This window comes from Crocodylus porosus, unplaced genomic scaffold, assembly GCF_001723895.1.
Source record: "Crocodylus porosus isolate Cpor-Errol unplaced genomic scaffold, CroPor_comp1, whole genome shotgun sequence".
Taxonomy (NCBI): Eukaryota; Metazoa; Chordata; order Crocodylia; family Crocodylidae; genus Crocodylus; species Crocodylus porosus.
The window spans coordinates 8,951,811-8,967,786 of NW_017728925.1; the positions used below are offsets into that span (position 1 = coordinate 8,951,811).

General features: G+C 40.3%; 1 protein-coding gene across 1 annotated transcript in view; it reads right to left on the bottom strand.

The window, feature by feature from the left end:
• Positions 1–1,764: 1,764 nt before the first annotated feature.
• The window catches only part of MEGF9 (multiple EGF like domains 9), a gene marked incomplete at its 5' end in the record, with an annotated part of 57,815 nt that continues 43,603 nt past the window's right edge, over positions 1,765–15,976 (bottom strand). Inside the window, 3 exons of the mRNA XM_019541102.1 lie at positions 1,765–7,353; positions 11,731–12,003; positions 13,876–14,019. Of these exons, the coding sequence (XP_019396647.1) occupies positions 6,899–7,353; positions 11,731–12,003; positions 13,876–14,019 (872 nt within the window). The remainder of the gene's footprint in view (positions 7,354–11,730; positions 12,004–13,875; positions 14,020–15,976) is intronic.

Sequence of the window (15,976 nt, forward strand, 5' to 3'; positions counted from 1 at the left end):
CGATTGTCTCAGTCTTTCTGGACTGATTGGGAGTTTTAAAACTGCATCTGCTAAATGGTAGCCAGACTAATCAGCCCGGTCTAGTTTGAAATTGTTTTTCTTCTTCTTTAAGGTGATCAGTCAGAGACAGTGACATTCATCTCAATGCCCAACATGACCCAAATGTTCATAAACAATAATGAACTACCGTATACAATATTTGACATGTAGCATTAAAGTAGTGACAGTCAGCCACAGAGCCACTAGGCAGAACATTTACTACCTAAATGATATAAGCCAGTATAGCATGTGCCCTGCAACATCTCTTGACACATGCTGTGTCCCCTGCTATTGAACTGAAATCAGCAGGCCTACTGTTAAGAAAGGCACTGCCCTAAATGGAGGTGGATTTGTGTCTTACAATGAGAGAACCCCTTTGGATCAAACAAAAAGATGCATTCCATCAAATGGATCAATAAGAGCTATGATGGTAACTGGGATGTCTGCATTACAAAATCTGCAGTAACACCATGGAGTTGTAAAGGGGAAGAAAATTATCATTTTGAAGTAATTAACAGCTTGCCCTCCGCTAATCAGATTAGCATTGTTTAGCCTTATCTTAATTAGCAGTGCATGTTAGGAGATTATACTAAATCCTTGTACCAGCAATTTGTATTGAAAAACTCAATTATCTGTCCTACTCCTACATGGAAGACTAGGATGACAACTGAGATATAGAGACTCAGGCCCTCCATTACATAAGCCCCAGGTCAGTAAGACACTTAAACTTGTGCCTGGTTTTAAGAACCTGCTTAATCCCCATCATCCCATCCCTTTGCATAAAGGCTTCATAGAACTGGACAGTAGGAGATGAAGGTAACTTTCAGTGACAAAGACAAGTGTTATCATTTATTTACTTCTGTATGGAAAAAAGGGCTTGATTTCCTAACACTGACAAGAAGGAAAGGTTAGGGTTCTGGAGGCAAAGATCTGAAGGTTTCTTTTGCACATATAAACACCTACTCTAAAATGAACAAGCCCTCAAATGTAGATTACAGAGAACTTGATACCCTCAAATTTCCTTTGTCGATCATAACAAGGATGTGGAAAAACACGATAAAATTGCTCTTTGCTAATTTCTAGCCTTGTTCCTGTTGTTCTCTCTTTTTTTTTTTTTATATGACTCGGTACTTTCTAAGCCAAAATAAACCTGTATACATATTATATCACTCTAGTAGAACAAATTTATTGACACTGGCCATGTCTATACAAGCAACAGACTGCACAGTTGTTACTGCACAGTCTTTTAGTACTTGCATAACCCAAGTACTTAATGACTGTGCAGTAACTGGAGTTACTGTGTAGTAGCGTCCCTGCACAGTTTTTTGACACTACTGCGCAGTAGCATCACGCATCACAACTAGTGCCCCCCTGCTACTGTGCAGTAGCATCTCAGGTACACACTGCCACTGAACTGAAAAGCAAGTATATGTGAACAAAATTAGCTAGAAGCCCAGGATAGTTAATACTAAGTGTTCAAAAGATTTCTCATGGCTTGATTTTTCAAGTGGTTATCTGGCATAATATAGCAGATGTGTTAGCAAATGACATTAACAAACAGTTTAAGGGCCACAATTCGTAGACTGGTGTAGAGCAGGAAGAACTCTGTTGGCATAAATGGAATAAGTCCTCCCTCCTCTGGCCAACGCATCTCTGAGTGAAGTAAATGGAAAGAGTCCTATTTGACTTAAATGGACAAAAACCAAAGCAAAAACACTAGCAGCATAGGTACAAATTATATACATTTATTCATTTTTAAATAACATTCTTCTGTATAAATTCTGACATATATTCAAATCATACACTATTTTTTTAGAAATGCATTTGTAAGCTTAGCATATGCGTAAGAAACACCTTATTGGGATGTGTGATAAGGCTGATGAGTTTTAGGTGGGAGCAAGCATGATGTTAAATGTTTTAGGCCCACATTTTCCTTATTAAAATTCCATCTGACACCTAAATAGCAGAGTCCCTTGAGAGCTAATTTTACAATTTTATTTTTAAAAATGTTTTAGGCTTCATTCTTCGGTTCTTGTTTTTAAAAGGAAGCTGTACAGATGTTCTGCCACATATTGCATCATTTATATTGCATGTAATATCTGGAATAAAAATGCTGTACAACAAGGGATCAACTGGCCCAAAATGTAGTAGAATGCTGAAAACATGCCATCTGGGCTCATAAATGGTTTCTGCTGGCCTGAGTGTGTTTTGCCTGGTCCAAGAGAATGACTGTTTCAATAAATGACTTTTTATGACAGTCCCCAAGGCTAAAACATCACGCATTTTTTTTCTAGCTATGGTGATTTGGTAAGAGTTAAGACCTTGTATTCACATTAGCCGATTATACTTTTGCACATTTGGTGCATCCTGTGCTTGTGGAGTAATATCCCTAGCTTTTGACCCAGCCAGGCTACCCCTCTTCATTTTATACATGGTTGATTGCATCTTTTTATCCATCCCCTTACATATGAGGGCTATTGTCTTCAAGTGTTTTACTACGGGATTTCATTTGCTTCACCCAGACCAGCTAGGCTATGTGGCAACATGGCTCTCACCTCCTCACGGCATGGGTTTGAGATTATGGCCAGTAGGAGCAAAAGCCATAAGTGTCTCACCGTCATACTTCTCTGGACTGCCATGTCCCCCTGTTTGTTACTCCAGCTACTCCATGGACACATAGCTACTGCACCATGCCACCCACTTCCTTGCCCAAAATCAACCACCATTGTCCTGCAAGACTAATGTACTACTTGTCTGCTAGGAAGCGACACATGATGGACCCCACCAATGTATGTGCAACAGTCCTGACTTCTCAGCCTGACACCCCTTCTCTAACCTGATGATTTTCTGCACTGGGCCCGATGAACCTCTGCAGTCTACATCCTACTTAACTGGTCATTCTCATTCTCAAACCTGCCAGTGGCAAAACCTCAACATTACAGAAGTTTGATGGCAAGTTATAATACAAGCAACTGAATGTAGAAGGAGTCCTGCTGGAAAAACCAAGGTCTTTGGTAGGATGACATACTTGCCCATAAGAATTCTCTGGCAATGAACTACAACAAGGTGCAATCCAACCTGGCTGAGAGATGGATCTCACTTAGCTTCTTCCTTCTATCATACAGGTGCTCAGGTAGATGGCTATGTGGGTGTTGGAGGGAAAAGAGTCAGGTTTCACACTAGTGGATCACAGGATGAGGTTGAACACAAAGCTGGGAAGTTTCTGTTGAATCTTATTTCTCTAAACAAGAGACCTGACTGAGTACAACTGATTTTGTTTCTTCTGCTGAATCGTTTTGTCGCATTAGATGCACCATCCCTTGCATCCCTCTGATGCTTTCATTCTCTGCTAATCAGAAGTTAGTGTCCAAACAAAGCATACCATACATCAGAGTTTCTCCAAAACAGGTCAGTCGAGTTTTAAAAAGCTGTGCAACTAAAGCCCAAAGAAAAGACTTAAATTCATTTCTGTGGGCTTCATGTCAGACCCACAGGATGGTCTCCTAGCCCTCTCTGTCCAGAACCATTTGCTGTCAGCAAAATACCCACAAAATCATACTGTTGTATGACAATGTGTAAAACAGACTGACATCTTCACCACGTCAGAGCTGGGCTAATATTCAGTGCTTGAATATTATTTTTCATGTTTATTTTTTCAGCTACAATGGGGCCAATATCAAAGGGAGCTCAGCAACTGAACTCAAAACCAAATCCTGCAACTGGTCACAGACTCTGTAATGTAAGAGAATCAAAAAAGCCAGGACCTGAAGTCCAAATTAAACTGGCCAAACCCTGTTATATTAGATAGCCTGCAGACTTTCCAAGGATCCATGAAGAAATGTTTTCTTTCAAAGAATATATCTGCTAATTTACCTCAACCCCACAAATAAAAGAAGAAAATAATTCTGACATGCTCAAGTGGACAATCTTTCCTTCACTTTGCCTGTTGCTTTTATTGCTCTAGAGAACTAGGCCCAGATGCTAACACACTGTCACTGAAATCTCTTATGAAACATCATCTCTTCCCAGTGTGTATAAACACCAGGGAATACACTTATAAAAATGAGTAGTGTCACGTAATTATGTCCAGATTATACTGCTTTCTCTACTTTAATAAAAACTGACCTTTAAAGCCTGGTGTATGATAAAGGCTTGCTAATATCCAGATTTTCTTTCTTTTTCTATTTTCCAACTAAAACTCAAATCTTTTTGAATGACTTGAATGCAGTCAACTGCAGACTTGAGAACTGACCTCAGGTTCAGTGCAGGCAATGTACCTCTTTTCATTGGCTTCATTGCCTCTGGCTGAGGTCCATACACAGTCCATCACATCTTCTTCAATTAAAAGATAAGCTCTTAGATACAGGGACTGCACATTATTATTATTATAACTATGTACAGCACCTAGCAGAATGCCATTCCCAAGCCAGAGTGAGGCCTCCCAGTACTTCTGGAATGCAAATAAATAATATCTTTCTACAGTACTTTTCCCTTCTGTCACATAAGAAATATGTATTTCTGCCTTTGTTTTTTTAATTGATGCAGCTATTGCTCTGCTTTGCTAACTTCCTTGTTTATCACTGAAGTGATTATGAACCGGCAAAGCACTGGCATGGCTGCATTACAGACTTTATCCCCGAGGTTACCAGAAGTTCACTTAATTAACACATAAGACAGGAACTAATTGCCCTGCTCAGAAGAGATCAAACAAAAGGTTTGATTCAACCTCACTGAAGTCAGCAGGAGGATTTCAGGAGGCTTTCCACTGGCTTCAGTGGGAACTGGATTGGGTGCAAAGACACACTCAGTGCAGTGAAAGGAATAAAGCAAAGAGACTGGATCTGGCACCTAATACAGATTACATGCCAAATGGCAGCACTGAAAAAAAAGCAAGGGCAGAGCTGAAGTTCTCCACGGCACTGTTTATTGCACTGTACAGGTGCAAACAAAATGCCCCAGTGAAGGTCTAATGTTCTTTGCACCTGGTATAGCACTGCCTTCTCCCAGGTGTTAGGAAACAGAGCTGTACAAGGACTGCACGTGCTTTTGGATGTTCCAACCTGTGCTCAGCCTGCTACAGTCAGCAGTCTTCCTGGGGGCTATGTCGGTGTGCATTCAAGCAACCTCGCTGCACCCTGCATTCAGACCTATACCTCAGAGTGGAGGAACAACAAGGCAACCTTGCCATACAGCTCTTTCCATTTGACAGTGCTCATTAACTTGTACTCCCCTTGTTAAAAGCCAGTCTGCCTCTATATAAAAGTGGTAGGATTCTGCATAACCAGTGATCCCTTGTATGTTTCTTAACAATGAGTAGTCCCCACCTGTCCATACTTTATACTACATGAACTTTCAGAAATCAATTACTTGACAGTGTCCACATCATTTATTATTGTATCTAGAATTTTGAAACCAGGGACCTGATCCTGTAGATACTTTGCACGAAATCCTGGTTCCACTGAAGACAAGGGAAATTTTGCTATTGTCATCAAGAGAAGCAGAGATAGGCCAATGTGCAGCACTATTGGCAATTTTAGTCATAATTACATAAGTAGTCCTTACTTGCCCGAGTCGGCTCATGACTCCAATCAGACTACTCCTGTGAATGCTGACAGCTCTTGTTAAGTCTGATTGATAGGATCAGTCTTTAAATAACATTGCTGATACATTTGCATTTTGTGGGGAGATTTCAAAGCAACCCTGATCACTGGCCCTTCAGATGTCTGTTCATGACATCACCGGATATTTACTAGGGTCAACATGGATAAAGGAACAGGGATGTTGACAGTTTCAGAGACAAGTAGGAAACACTCAGCTTCTTAAAAAAATTTCAGTGATATCAGAAGAGGAACTTTAAATGATGGATGTTTGCCAGAGACCCAGCTCCAGCAATATTGCCATCTAATTTACAGTATTTTAAACAATCCTCATATTTTTTTTTTACAATGCCACTAACTGCTGTACAGATAAAATCTAGATGATAAAATATGACTTATGGCTTTTCTTTTTTTACAAATAGTTACAAATACAATGCCAAGAAGTTATATTACATTCTATATACAGAACACACCATTTCTGTCAGGGTAAGATAGTAAGCCTAGCATGTATTTTTACAGGGCAACCCTGAGATGTCTGGTTGTCTTCCCTTGTACAATATGTATACAAGTTCATTAACTCCTTCTATAAAAATGGATTCCTGTATTTTAATAGTATTGTCACCTTACATAAGGGAAAAGAGTTATCTCCCCCAACAGATATTTTCATGTTTGATTTTTTTTCTGCTCCCCAAAATCAATGGGGTGGTTTTACTGTGCGTAACATTTACTTATTTAAATGTCTTTTAGTACTATGGTGAAGTGAATGAGATTTCCTCTTTCTTTAAAACAAATTTATGTAAGGAAATAATATGAAGCTTTTAGAAAAGTCTATTTCCTGAAAATCCACCATTCATTCACAGGCTACTTTTCAAAATATTGGACGCAGGTACAAGCATTAGCTTGGCTGGAAGTCAAAGTAACTTTTGATTAATCACAGGGTTCTGCTTGCTATAGCCCTACCACAACTCTTCATACAAAAATATATTTTAAGATCAGCATTATTTTATGTAAAGTCTTTATCAACAGTGAAGTCTATGGATCTTCATGGGAAATGACACACTGAATGCATTCATTATGTTACCTGAAAACCTGATGCACTGCACACCTTTCCTGTTCACCAGCAAGCTACACCATGCCCAACATAAAAAAATATCTGGGTAGCAAATTCCTTTGCTTGAAACCTTGGCACAGATTCTGATATTCCTTGAATGAGCAGAGTCCTTTTTTAAGCTAATTTTGGAATAGCTGGATAAATTCTTCCTTTATGCCTTATAGTTATGCATTGGAGTTGTCAGCGTCAGCTGTCCATTAGGCGCCACTTCATTTCCATCATCCTCCAGTAACCCCGAAACATCAGCATTGGGTATACTGTCATGGTAGCTGCTAAAACTGATGTTGTCCTCCTTTAGTTCAATGGTCCAAAAAGGAGCATTAAGTTTTCTGTTTTGATATTCACGATACATATAGACAGCACCCACAAAGCCCATTAGTAGGACCACAACAATGATAATCACCGTCAAAATAATTATGTTAAATTGAGTCCACGAGACATCTGCAAAAGCAGATGTACTATTGTCAGAGGAGCTTATCGGAAATACAGTCTGCACAGTCGGTGGTGGTAATGTACTGTTTGTCACTGTAGTTGAAAACGATGTTGCCTTGCTGGTGCTTGGAGCAAAAGTTACAAACTCTGTAGCTTCTGGACCGGGAAAGATTTCTAGAAATAAAAATAAAAATACAAATGTAGTAAAATACATGATAAGCCACAATCAGAGATCAGCAAAACCCAACAACACAATCAATACCTTGCCCTGTTCATAACAGTCACTACAAAGGCAACAAGCTTGGAAATGCTCGAAAGTTTACATTCCTTTTATGCATCAAAATGAGTGGCCAGATTTTAAAAACAGTATGACATGTTGCATGACCACTGGACACCAAGTTCCCTTCAGTGAGAGTGCAACGCTTTTACAAACCTGATTTACAGGCCAAAAAGGGGGCTGAGCTGTTCTGAAAAATCTGTTTATGATTGCGTGTGCAGAGATTTAGAAAAATCTGGCTCCTTAGGCTCAAAATGAATACAAACCATGTCAAATATTCCTGAGTAGGAACTGCGTGGTTCCACTGAAGTCAAAGAGTTTTGCCACTGACTTCAGTGAAGCCAGAATTTAATGTCACGTGTTAAAAGCTGTAGAATCAAGCTGGGACAGTTAGATCTAAGGACAATGATTTGCACATTTTTGCACTACATTTTACTATATACATTCACACTTCAGGTTTGCTTCCAGCTCAGCTGCGCAAAAAGTACAAAAGCCAAGATAAAACAACAAAGCCTTAATGGTCTATCATTAAATGTTTCTAAAGTGACACTTCTGTATGTAAAAAGGCACAATTCCAAACTGCCTTCACATGAATCTAAAAACAAACCTCACTGAAGCCAATTAAATATACATGCACAACAGAGAGTACGATGTGGCTCGGTAACATTTAGAAATAAGAAAGCACATGGATGTTGTAATAGTCTTTAAGCAGTATGACAATCAGTTGCACCATGTTTCAGGTTCAGTTTATGGCATAGGCTAACAGGCAAAACACAGGATTTGTCAGTGGATGAGACCACCTCATCCAGCACCTTATCTTCAACACTAGCCAGCACAAGAGGCTTTGGAGGAAAGTACAAGAACACCCTCCCATAGGTATATAATGGGGAAATCTGACCTCCATGGGGAGTGTCCCCTTAGCTTCTAATACGTATGGAGGCTTAAGCTCTGGAGCATAAGATTTTCTACCCCTTCCAACACTTCTGTAGGAACTATTATAACCCTAGTTATTCTTGGTCTCCATTTAAAATATCCAATCCCTCTTCAGTCCTCTCAAGTTCTTGGCCTCAGAGCAACATAAGGTCCTCAGTGTTTTCAGATATGTGAATAGTATGACACGAATAACAGGATATTTTAGATTGTCATGTTCTTGTAGGAACATTCAGGTTAAACGTGTGCTTTCAGACAATACACGTTCAATGCAGCTCGCTTTAAAGGCCTCATTATATCTCCTTTCTATTTTGCCCTACTCTCATTCTGCCATCCTGTGCTTTAAAAGCTCTGCCTTCAGTTTAAATCCACTCACAGCTGAATTAATTACTGATGATGGTGCCTCACTATATGGATTTGGCTCTTCTGCAGAAAACACTTGCTGATAGGGACGGAGTGGGGAAATCAATTTTGGTGAGCTGATTCCTGATGGAGCTGTATCACTACAGGCAATCAGAATTATGATTACCACAACTTCTCGAGCAAGCCCTAACTGCCAGCAATGGGATGTTACCAATGTTAAAAGGATGGACGGATTTATAAATGGAGTGATGCTAATCAGTATATTTTACACCTAGGCAGAGGATTTGGATGGCCAAGTCCACTAAATGCACCTGTTCTCATCTAGTCTCAACAACTAAGCAGTGCTGGGCCTGGCTAGGATTTATATGGGAGACCTACCTTGGAAACCCAGGGAGTCCGATGGCAATATATTGTTGTGAACTATGGCCAACATACATAATCGCATACACCAGCTAGATAATGCACATTCTTGGTTTTAGAAGCAGTTAAAATCTCAGGTACTAATCTTGCTCCCATTGAGGCCACGGGCAAAATTCCTAGCAAAATCAATTATGCTGGACTGGAGCCTTCAACTCTAAGCTAATGGAAACAGTAGTACTTCACTGTAGTAGTCAGGACCAGCTCCACTAGAACTTTACTCAGTCTTTGTGCCAAGTTGCTCAGAGCCCTGTGCCCATTTGCTATCTGATGGAGGCCAGCATTGCTCAGACAAATCTTTGGTGTCAGCTGTTGCTCTTACATCACTTGTCTTGGTCTTTCAGCCCATGAGTTTTTGAGGGCCCACAAAATACCAGGCTATATCCTAGTGCTTGAGGAATCCTGCAGTAATCTGCCCCTGTGTCCAAGTTGTGGTATATAAGCAGTAATAAAAAATTAGTTTTTCAAAATGGGCCAACTGGAGATTCCTTAAAAGGATCCTGGTTGCCATACACCACTGAGTACCTGCCCTCTGAAAACTAGAGCTCTTTAAATTGCTTCAAGTTAGACAACAACTGAGGAATCCAAATTAAGTGGCTACTTTTGAAAACCTTGGCTCTAAATCAGATAAAACACCGTGCCTCCTAGGCACTGCTTTAAGTGGCCTGGGGGCGGGGCATGAAGGAAAGAATGAAAAAGAAACTGCAGGTTTTCTTAATTATTAACATGAAAGAGAGGACAGATCTCAATGAAACAGTACAGCTGAATAATCACTTGGCCTCATCCCTATGAAGCAGGAGAGGAAGCTTTCCTGCGTTGTAAATCAGCATAATCACAAAGCTCATTCAAGCAGCAGGATAAGTGCAATTGGAAATGTTTAAGAAAGTGCAAATACATGAGATACTGGGGAGCAAGGTCATGCCAGTCATTTGTATACAAAACCAGCAGGTGCATTTACACATGTACTTTACTGCCACATAGACTAATTAGCTCTGCCACAAAACATCACCATCTAAATGTGCACCACTATTAGGACGCAGTATACTAATCAATTCCACTGTAAGACAGTAGTGTCAGGGACACTGCTACCTTACGGTGGAATACTTACCTACAATTAAGTGCACATGTGGACCATGAGCATGGCTGCACATTGCCCCCAGTCAGCAGAGGGCTAGACCCCTGCCTCCTGCCAGCTGCTCCGCCATCTGACACCACCATCCAGAGCCTGGGGCTGACCCCCTCCCCCCCGCCAAGCCCCCAGCTAGCCTGAGCCTGCTCCTCCCTGGCTCAAATTGCTGCTGTTCCAGGTGCATGTGTAGATGCTGCATCTGGGAGCAGCTTACTCTGGCTCAGACAGCTCCAGAATTTATTGCAGCATATTAACTGCATATGTAGATGCACCCAGTGAGTTATAGTGGGGGGAACAAAAGTAAAATTGCTATTAATATCCCTGTGGAGGCTGAGATATATTAAATTAAAGCAAATAGACATTAAACTTTTTAGTAATGTACTAACAACTCCTGCAGCACTGTGAGAGAAGCCATTTCTAGCACACGGCTGCACTCTTACAAAGTGGCATCTTCAAGCACCACAACCAACTTGTACCTGAGAATCGTAGACACAATGCACAGAGAAGGTATATGACCTAGACAATTCCTAAAAAGCCTTGATATTTTGTAATGGTCAATTCCAAACCCCAAGTGACAATGATTTTCTCTGCCCCTTTGACTAAATTGCTAATTGGTTCATGCCTTGGTTTTAGCATCCACAAAATAAAGATGATAATCCCCCAAACTGGTTTAAGTAGTTGGTTAATATCTCATTTAGTACTTTGAGGTGCTAAATGTTATTGTAAAAAAAATAATGTTAATGTGTATATGGAATGGAGTGATGGAGTTTGCACTCAGCTACATAAACCCATGTACTTGTTCAATTATGTACACTGGAAAGAATCTTTTGGTTTCAGTGCATTTCACAATACCTCCTGCCACAATTCAAGGAGCAGAAAATTGCTGAAAAACCCAAATTAAGCTCCAATTCATAGATTTTTAGGCCAGAAAGAATCACTAGATTTAGATAATCTGACCTTCAAACCCTAGCCAAATAAATCTGTTGCTTTTTTTACCTTTATAAAACACCCACACATACACCCTCACCCACAAAGAGGAAAGCTGACTTCAAGAAAGGAATTTTCACAAATGTTTTTCTGTGCTAATTGTCTACAGGGAATTGTCCGTAAGAGCCACTTCCAGAATGCCAAAGGCTAGCAGCATGTCATAAATATCGCCGCTGCTCATTTCAGTGTAGACAATGGTCAAACATGCTTTCTTTAATTGAAAACAAGACTTACAGCGCATCAGAAATGGTCACATGAGAATCTCTTCTGGCTGCTATCTTGAAAGAGTGCCCACGTCCATCGTGGATGACTTAATTACTGTGTCCTCCATCAACTGCATGCCCCTCCTTAAACAAATACAAGAAATACCCCTGCCCTCCCTCAGAGAGCTTGTAAGCATATGATCCATACAATACACATGGACACCAATATAAGGAGAACATTTTACCTTTCTTGGTGCAGTTGGTTCCCTCAGGGTCTTTGATATAACCTTCCTGACATTCCTCACAATGAAACCCAGCAGTGTGGTATAGACAGCCAATGCATTCCCCTGTCTCTGGCATGCATATCCTGGGTGACTGAATTGGGTCTACATTCCCATTACATTTGCATCTTATGCAGATACTGTCAGAATTGTAATAGCCATTGTCACACTGGTTACAGTTTGGACCAGTGTATCCGGTTTTGCATTTGTCACATGTTGGGACATGCTGTCCAGGTTCTAAAAAGAGAAGAGAAAATACAAATAACTTAAATAAGAAAGCTATTATTTTCAGTCCTGCATATCCTACATATTTCTACTGCTATTAAAAAAAACTGCTGGCAAACTGAGGCTCTGTATAGACATAATTTTAAACTGCTTTAAAAGAGGAGGGAAGACCTGCCACTCTGAAGCAAACATCAGCTGATTAACTGTTAGGTTACCTTTATTCCTATAACAGTATATATAGTAGATACGAGATAAACCATTGTAACTTTAAACTTGAAACAAGTTTAAAGTTGCAGCAGCTTAGCTCCACTTACACTGGCATGAAAACATAACAATTACACTGGAACATTTTATACCAGTATAATGTAACTTCTGTATAACTGAAGGTAGGGTAGAGATGCACCTTACAGACTAACTGAATCAAAGATGTACACACTCATGAACAACAGCTCACTTCATCAGATGCTCATGCATCCCTGATTTCATTAGTCTATAAGGTGCATCTCTACTCTGCTTTCTGCCTGACTTCCCTCTGAGCTGTGCGGCATGCAACTGGCACCACAGCATGAGCACACTTGTGTGGCCACGCACACCACACAGCTTGGAGGGAACACTGCTTCAGACTAACATGGCTAATTACCTATGTCTATATAAGTCTTATTTCTGACCACACCCCGAGATCATTACTACAGGAGGCTTTTGTCTTGAGGGACCAACTGCAACAAACAAATGGCACACTGCGATTACACCATGAAAGTCAGGGATGCATGAGAACTTTTTAGATTATCTGAACCTAACAAAGGATGACAACAGGCAATCAAGGAGACACTGAGCATTTTATTATCATCTAAAGCAATGGAAATCTTGTTCCCCGTTTCCCAGAATAGCGTTACTCCTCAAGGTCAAATATTTTCTGTTTCTCTCAAAACACACACACACAAGTAAATTATATAGCTTTATTACTCCATTTTTTACTCATACAATTTTTAACTTCACGTAATGGGTTGCCAACCTGAAAAAGCTGAGAAAAATGGCCCTCGTCAATCTCTTTGCTTACTCCAAGTTAGATCTCTGTGTTATGTTTTCTAGCATTTTTGTCAGATTAATTTTAAAAGCCCCAAATAAACCAACCTGCCATCACTACCTTTAGGAGTCTCCTTACATAGCCAGCTATCTCAGTGTCAGGACATTTGTCATCTTAATCTTATCCTTTCTTAATTTCATCCCACCACCCATACTTATACCCATTCTTTGCTACATTTCTGGTCATCTAGTGCTAAACAGTTAAAGCAACACTGCAGAAATTTTAAGGCACAGATATCTTCACAAACTCTACAGCGCACCAAAGAACAGAGTATGTCTGTGGCAGGCTGTATTGTCTATGACTTGAGAGAAATTCAGCCCCTACAGAAAGTGAAAACATACGGCCTCTGCACCACTTATCTACTATACAAGAAGGAATTAAGACTTGCATACGTCTGTTGCACATTTTCTGCACAATTCACCCTTGGCAGTATCACAGGCTAATTACCTGCAGCATCAATATCTTGTCTGAAAAACTTTAAATACATTGTAAAAGTTCAGTGAAAGCTACCAGGAGCTTTGTAATGAAGTTTGCATACAAAACAGCTAGTTCCTGCAGTGAGCAGCCTTCCAGTGGTCTCTGTTGTGCTGTTGCCCTCCGAAACACTAATAAAATACTCTAAATAAATATTGGGCTTTTCCTGGCATGTGTCACTTCCAGTAATACACTTCAGTTCCCCTGAAAAAAGCTTAAGGCAGGCTTCTAGACTAAGATACCAAGATGATCAACTCTGAGGAAAGTTTAGTTATGAAAAACACAGGAAGAAGTTGTTCTAACTAGCTTAGCATAAACAGGCTTACTTATTCGGCAGCTACCAGTAGATGCTACAGTTGAACATGGGCAGTGGTGGCATTCATGGGCTGGGAGGGTGCTTCTGTAGAAGCCAACCTTACATTTTTCACATTGACTTCCTTCCGTATTTCCTTGGCAGTTCAAACAGGCACCTAAAAGAAATCAACACAAAAAATATACAAGTCATTTAACAACAGCAACAGAGGCATACAATTTTAGCAAGAACTGTTCATGTGTACACACACACACACTTTTGTAAATTTTACCTTGATGTTACTGCAAACACAGGGGAAAAAATGTCTCTAGCTCTAACAATACAGGCCCTTTTGAAGAGTCATCCATCAACAGGAAAATCATGTACTTCAAGATTTGCAATTGCAGCAAGAGCGAAGGTGACTTGAAGGAAGCTTATTTGATTAAAACCCATGTACAAGTCTCTTAAAGAACTAAAAGCAACCTTATGAGAAATGACAGTGGCACAGAGCAGTGTATTTACAGCATAAACAAACACAAGAGCAGACTCACTGAGCTAAGCTATTTGTGTTTTAGTAGGTGGAAAAAAATATTGACATGAATCAAGCATGTAAAATCCATGAGTCAGTCAATATTGAGATTCTAGTTCAAACAAAATATTGTTCGTTATAACATCCATCAAGGTTGCTTGCACATCATGCAAGTCTGACCCCAGATCCACTACATTCATCATCTTTCTTCCCCAGTGCAATGGTGATTCTGCAGACAGAGTCCCAAAGAAAGTCCGATTTCTCCTTGCATCTGCCCCTCAGGTTAAAAGGAGATGAATAACTGGCTGGCTACTGCTGTTAAAACCAGTTCATTTACATATATGGTAGGGGTTGGTAGTTCCTGTGATGACTAAAGATGTTTCCTCCATTCAATATTTCAAGTTTCTCTTCAATATTTGATCCTTCTCTGATGGCAGGTACGTGGCCAGTGATCTTTTATGGGGGAAATTACCCTATCACTATTTACCATGGATGAAACCCTTTATTGGCTACCTCAGAAGAAAGAGGTCAAGGACTGAATGAATCATGGAAAACCAACTCTGAGAAGTGGTTCATCCTGGTCAACATTAAGGCTCAGGCTTTCAGTTACACCAGTATAAATCTGGTATTACTGCATTTTTCTGGGTAGCCTGTTCAACACCCAACTTCTATCAGCAGTCACTTCCAGCATCTTTGTCTATCAACATCCAAATGTCTCCCCTGTCCTGGACCAGTAGGCTGCTCAGTCATATAAAGCATGCTATGTGTTTTTCATCAGGCTTCATTTTCTTCCCTGTGGAAAAGCATTAATCATTAACAGCACTTTCCATTCTCAAAGTGCCTGGCAGGCATAATTAAGCCTCTCAGCACTCCAGTTAGGTAGATGTTGTTCCACTTATTCTAAAGGTGAATAACATAAGGCACAGTGGCAAAGTGACTTGTCCAAAGCAACACAGCCACTTCCACTTATGTTGCTCTAACTACTGCTTCTTCAATGGACCAAAGCCTAATACAGTGGTTTTCAACTTTTTTCTTTGCAAATCCCTAAAACAATTGAATGGATGTATGGACCCCTTTGAACTGTAAGTGTGGATATTCACATACTTTTGATTGATCATAGTCATTTTTCACAGACCCCTTAGACAGTCTGCAGATCTCCAGGGGTCCGTGGACCACAGGTGAAAACCACTGGCCTGACAGACCTGTATGTAAGTGTTCAGTCAGCCACCAGAGGGAGCCCACAGCACAGCATCAATGCACATAAAACCTTGACACTGACAAAGAATACATTTTTTTTAATACAAGTCAGAGAGGTCAAGAGAAGTGCAGGCACTAGTTTATACCAAGAGTTATCAGCATATATCACTTGATAGAAATCAGGTCTAGTTTACTGTCCGTGTTTCATTCTGCTTCAACTAATACAGAGGCAAGAAAAAGAAAATGCATTTTCTAGTATTCCACAACAGGGCATGTTAGCAACAACACAGCCTGGCTGCAATTCTGCAATATGATCTGTACACACAGACCTCTGACACTTCTGCAGAACTAGACCCAACAGCAAGGTCAAGGACTTTTCTAACACCCTTCTCCTCCACCCACACCCACC